The 6,254-nt window shown below is 42.7% G+C and overlaps 1 protein-coding gene across 1 annotated transcript in view; it reads left to right on the top strand.

Annotated features, from left to right (window-relative positions):
* Positions 1 to 6,254, top strand: part of LOC104545002 (brain-specific angiogenesis inhibitor 1-like) — a gene marked incomplete at its 5' end in the record, with an annotated part of 63,936 nt that overhangs the window by 45,487 nt on the left and 12,195 nt on the right. Inside the window, 3 exons of the mRNA XM_010190019.1 lie at positions 2,661 to 3,337; positions 4,281 to 4,316; positions 5,765 to 5,869. Of these exons, the coding sequence (XP_010188321.1) occupies positions 2,661 to 3,337; positions 4,281 to 4,316; positions 5,765 to 5,869 (818 nt within the window). The remainder of the gene's footprint in view (positions 1 to 2,660; positions 3,338 to 4,280; positions 4,317 to 5,764; positions 5,870 to 6,254) is intronic.

The following is a 6,254-nucleotide window of genomic DNA, read 5'->3' as shown; positions in this document are numbered from 1 at the left end:
TTCCCTATTTTCTTTCAGTTTCTCTCCTTCTGTCTAAACACTTCTACCTGTCCCTTTCATTTATCTGTTTCTTTATCTAATCTATCATTTATTTATCTGCTTCTAATGTATTTATCTATAATTCATCTCTTGCAATCACTTATTTATCTCTGTCCTCAGCTGTCTGTCTTGCTGTACCTGCTATTTATGTATTTCTATCTCTGTCAACATTTATCTCTGTCACTCTGTTTCTGTGTATTGTCTATCACTGTCACTATCATTTATCTATCTAATATCTGTCTATATCTTATTTATCTTTTCCTGTCCCTGTCTCTATCTCACTCCCTCTCCCTATGGTTATCACAGTCACAGTATATTTATCTCACTTATCCCTGTGATATCTTATTTCATGGTCTCTTTCTGGCCATTTATCTCTTTTCAGGGTCTGTCCATTTTTTTCTTTCTGTTTCTCTGTCTCACACTCTCTAATCTAATTTCTAGCTGTCTCCCTCTTCTCATCTGTCTTCCTCCTTCCTTTTTGACACTGAAGATCTCAGTTCCAAAAAATCACATGCAAAAAACATGCATGTGAGAGCAGTTCTGACTTGAACACATGCTCAGCGAAAATGCCTTAGGGTCTGTGCTGGCACACACAACCAGCTACACAGCCAGCAGCCCACCTTGTGCTGGAAACCAAGGCAGACCCTGGCCTCCTGCAATACACGAGCCTTTCTGGGTCTGATACTGAATTTCTTGCTCCCAGATTGAACTTTTTGGAGGAAAGGAATGAGATGATTGGTTTCACATGGCTTCAGGACAGAAGAGCCTAGATCAACAGCTTGCTAACAGCTTAAGCTTTCCTTCCTTTGCCAGCATACAGCTATACAGGTTGTTTGTTCATGTCTGGTTGAAGAGATATTCCTCCTCTGATAAAGTGCTGTTAGTCTACGCCAAGCTAAGTAGTTAATAATAGTCCATATTTCAGAGACCTTTCTGTATGATGCATCGTACTATGCGTTCTGCATCTTCAACAATAAAAAATAGAAATATGTCGGTTGGTTTCATCATTTCTCCTGGAGGCACCAGCTCCAGACGGGTTAGAGATATACCTGATACTGTTCATAACCTCCTCGCTTAGATTCACTGGTAAAGCTCTCCAAACCTACTTGCTGCAGCTGATGTGAGCATGCAGAAGAGTCTGAATCAATAAATCTTACTGACATTCCCAAGTGAAGGGTGTGACTTCAGTAACGTCTTCCCACTATGAATACACTATAATGCTCTGTTTTATCCTAGCGTGTCCTCTAGAAATATCAAGAAGACCACAGCTGCTGTAGTTACAGCCAGAGTGTTTAGCTTTAAAAGCTTTTTATAAGTTCTTTTATTCTGCTTGGTCTCCTTGTCCTCCTGCCTTGCCTGCTCTGTAGCCTTTGAGGGGACTTTTCCTCTTCCAGCACCCATTGCTCCCAGTATAAGTTGGTAGAAAAATTAGTGTGTCCTCAGTCCCATGGGATGTCTGTGGCACGTCCTACCTCTGCCCCAGGTGCAGCAGCTGAGTAGTATCACGTTATTCCAGAGATCCTTTTCTCTGGTCCATTGAGAAGAAAATAGGTAAGAGGATCTTTTTTTTTTCCCTTCTGAGGTGAGTGAAAGGGGAACATGCATTTATTTCTCCTTTCCCATGCTGAAATGGGTAAGTAGCCTCCAGTTCCACACCACTTTGCCCCTGCCCCGCAGTTCATGGTTTCCATTCCCTGGAGACATCAAGGCTGGTGTTATTATCTTCCTAAGATCTTTAATGCAGCCTGAAATCGCCTGAATGATGGATTCTTATGCCTAGAAAAGGAGCAGATGTTTTGTTGTGGACAGTGTTGTGTGGGAAGGGGTGTCTGTGTGTCCTTTACACTGGCATGTTCACCTCGTCTGTTTAAGGATCTTCTCTCCTATTAACAAATATTGATGGCATTCCTTTCTTTCCTCAAGAGAAATTGAAAAATGCTAAATAATTAGCTCTCCCAAAGGCTTGCCGTGATTACTAGAATGTAGGCTTTTTGGAGAGCAGCTAGAAATTTATAGTAAAATGTGGTGTATTTTAAAACTATTGACACTTAAGGTATTCAGGGGAAAAGAGCAACCTGAAGAAGTTCAACGAGTTTGGGGCAAAAAATAAATTTACATTTGAAATAATTGATAATGCTACATTTCAGTTATTTTCTGAATCGAAATATATTTAGATGTGGAAACATCCTTTTATTTTAAAGAATTCTACTCCTCCATAGGCTGTTAATATATATAATTTATATATAGACATACTACGCTTACTAAATATATATATACATGTATTTGCTTTTCAAGATACTGCTATCAATATGACAATGTGTGTTGGCCTAGTTGAGAGTATTGGCCATGACTGTATTGGAAAATTCACATGACAGAGAATACTCTCAAAATGAGAAAGTTTTTATTCCCTCCCTGGCTTTAGCTTTGCCCTCAGCATCCAGGATTTAAAACAAAACAAAACAAAAACCAAAACAAAACCAATATAAAACACTATTCTGCCACCATAGCCTCTTCCTGAGAGGTCCGAGGAAGCATGCTAGTATGGTGTGAGTGTGGTAGGTGTATTGATGTGTTAACAAAGACCTAGGTGAGGTGCTAAGGATACTTATCTGTCTCCCTAGTGCTGAATAAAGACATCACCACCTGCAGGACCTCAACCATCACAGGAACACTGAAGCGTCCATCACTGCCGGATGAAGAGAAATTGAAACTCAATCATCAGAAGGGATCATCAAACTTTAACAGTCTTCCAGCCAATGTCTCCAAAATGCATCTTCAGGGCTCACCACACTACTTGGGGGCCATCAACCTGAATGAGTTCAGCAATCACAGTCTCACTCTGAAGAAGGACAAGAACCATCCACCTAAGTCCATCTACATCTGTGATGGGGACATCTTCAAGAAGTTGGACTCAGAACTCTCCCGGGCACAAGAACAAACACTGGACACCAGCTACGTCATTCTGCCTACCAACACGTCTACCTTACGGGCTAAGCCCAAAGACGAGAGCAAATACAGCATCAATATTGACCAGATGCCCCAGACACGGCTCATCCACCTCAGTATGGCTACTGACCCAGGCTTTGTTGTCAAAAGTCCTCCAAGGGAGCCTGTAACCATGGCATGCAGTGAGGTTCAAGGTTCCTCCATGATACAGCAACAGCAGCAACTGGCTCCACAAAATATCTCTAACGAGTCACAGATTCCCAACAGCCTGTGTGACACAGGTGACTCAGGGAACTCAGGTGTGGTGTCCAAGAGTGAAACTGTCTCCACTCTCTCCATGAGCTCCTTGGAGGTGAGCATGTGAATTACTGTCTTGTTCTCAAGAATGACGCCTGACCCTCAATGCTGGCCACACCAGGTGTTTCAAGAGAAGCACCTTAAGCCAAAACCAACTATGCCAGAATTATTTCATCATCAGGGATCACTGCATGTGATACCATTTTCTAATCTGGTGTTTAATATCCCTCACGTCTTCCACAGACACATTCCATTGCTGGATGGACTGTCTTTAGTCCTACAGGCAATGCAGAGTCCAATAAAAATGTTACCTTGTCAAACACTGTTCATTTTATGGCTTGCATTACCTTTTCTTCTTCTATCCTCTGCCTCTCTTTCCAAGTTTGATGACTTCAGTCATAATACAGATGAGAAAACTAATGATAGTGGGTGTAAAATGTCCCTAAGGCATGCCCCTCATAGTATCACAGGGATGTCAGAGGTTTTACGTAAGTGCAGCCCTCTCCTTCTGACCTGTGATAACTCATTACATATATCAGCAGTTCCTTCTAGACCTCAGATCTTATGTTGAGGTCTGTCGTGGGGCATCTTTACTTGCCTGTTGTTACAAAGCAGATCTCAGCCATTGCTGTCCAAACTTCAGTTATGGCTGACTGATGCTCAAAACCTCCAGTAGACGAGTTGGCTGACCCTCTCTGCTTTCCATTCTGTGAGCCACATGTAAGCTCATAACTAGCATAGAGGCTTGGATTGACTGAACTTTCATGCTCAGCTCAGGCTCAGCCTTTTTCAAGGCTCAGCATTTTTTGGTAGAGAAACGTCTAATTGGCTGGCGCTTTCCATCATGAAGAGCCAGAGAGACGTGTTCAAGGTGCAGGAAGCTGGAAAAGGAGAATTAGTCTCCCTGTTTTATCTACTGTGTTGCTGAGTGTGTGCCCACTCACTGGCATAAGTCCCTTACTAACCTTCACCTATCTCTTTCTCTTTTGAATACCCAGAGGCGGAAATCCCGGTACGCAGAGCTAGATTTTGAGGTGAGTACATCCCTTTCTGAATGTGCTTTTCTAGGGATAGGATGAGAAAAAGAAATGCTGCTTTCTTTCTAACACCTTTGCAGGAGTGCTGCCTTTCCCAAAGAGCTTCAAGAGTTTAAAAACAATGGATTGAAAGAGTTGTGTTGGGTGTCTAGTACGGCCTACCCTGTGCAGCTAAACAAATGGGTGATTTATATGGGTGCATTATTAATTTATGAAGCAGCAGCTTCTGTGTAAATATTTGTAAATAATTTTGTAAGATCCTACGTCAGCTTGCCCAAGGCCTGTAACTTCTCTGTGAGAAAAATGCTTACAGAGAGCTGATGAAGCTGTAGGTTTCCATTTGGAAACCACGTGTACATTTGGTTGATGGCCTAAAATGCCTTGGGTTTTGTGTGCGAGATCTGTTGCCTAACAGAAAGGAAGCTCGTATGTCCTCACTGTCACAACCTGTCATCAGCCCTGGTCTTTCACACCTATTAATGAACCTCACAGAACCAACCTGGGTGGGAAAAGTCTAAACTGTACGTAGGGAAATGTCTGTCATCACACCTGAGGCACAGAGTGGAAAGCTTTGAAAGAGCCAGTCCTCCATAGAGGGTCCATAGGGCTACTGAGACCTAGTGCAGCTATTCTGGGCCCAATCATGGCATCCTTCCCAGGAGAGCTATCCTTTCCCTTCAAAGCTGCTCACTTATTCCAAATCTTAGTCACATTAAGAGCCCATAAGGAGTTGCCATAATGCTAGAATCACTTCAGAGCTCCAGGTTGTGAGCTTGGTCTGAAATTGAGGCACAATGGTACATCTAAGCTGATACTTCAGCTTGGTCCCAAACTATTTGAGTCATCTCCAATTATATAGCACTTGGCAGAGCACGAGAAAGCCATATACAACTTGCTCTTAGTTGCAAAGGGAAGCGCTTATAGAAATTGGTCCTGCCTCACTTTCTGGACAGTAGAAGGTAAAATTGAAGTGCAGAATGGTCAAAATATGAAGAAAAGGAAACTGTGGAATAGTTTCTTATGGAGCTTTTTGTACACAAATTTGAGATGTTTGGGTAAACTGTGAACACATTGACAAAGGAGAACAAAGTGGACATAGGGTGAGGTGTCAGTTGATGAAAGTCAACAGAGCTTCCTAGGTCTATCTAGAAGAACATTGCCAGTCAAGCACAAATTCTGCAGCATAAACAGTTGGCAGTTGCAGGTTTAGGGTAACCATAAGATCAAAAAATAGTCTTCTGCTTTCTCTCATCGTCTCATTCTGAAAATAAAGGCAGCGTTGCACTGGGTTGTCAGTGAACTTTGAAGGTAGTTTAGTCACACTGGATTGCACCTGCGGGCAGACAGAGCTAGGTTTTAATAATGTATGTAACTGGGGGGAAGACGAGTTCTTTCTGTACAGCCGAATAGGGTTTGCTGACCTGTGGCTCTTGTGATTGCTTCAGAAAATCATGCACACAAGAAAACGTCACCAAGACATGTTCCAAGACCTGAACAGAAAACTCCAGCATGCAGAGAAGGAGAAGGAATCTCCAACAACGGACAGCAAGGTTAGTCAGAGACTTCCAGAACCATCATCTCCTAGAGCCCTCTAGTGCCAGCAGGAGCATGTGAAAAAGCAGGGAAATTTAGGAGCTCTCACTGAATGCTTTACCTTGATTTTCTGTCCATGCGTGTTGCAACAAGCACATGTGCACCACAAAGGACATGGAGAGTCACAGAGGTATCACTAGCTTATCTACAGAGTGGTCAGCAACCTTGTGTCTGTTCATGGTGAATAGAGTCTGCGTTGTCTTCTTCGTGTTTGTTCCCCCATGTCTGTGTCTGTTCTTTGCATTCCCTTTCAGGTCATCTCCAGATGCGCCATAGATCCACTCATAGCTAGGAACTCGAAACTAGTACAGTCTTGAGGACATCTAGGTTAAAAGGAGAGAG

This window comes from Mesitornis unicolor, unplaced genomic scaffold (genome assembly GCF_000695765.1).
Source record: "Mesitornis unicolor isolate BGI_N332 unplaced genomic scaffold, ASM69576v1 scaffold13488, whole genome shotgun sequence".
Lineage (NCBI taxonomy): Eukaryota > Metazoa > Chordata > Aves > Mesitornithiformes > Mesitornithidae > Mesitornis > Mesitornis unicolor.
The sequence above is the reverse complement of the archived record's forward strand: the minus strand, read 5'-3'. Positions and strand labels throughout refer to the sequence as shown.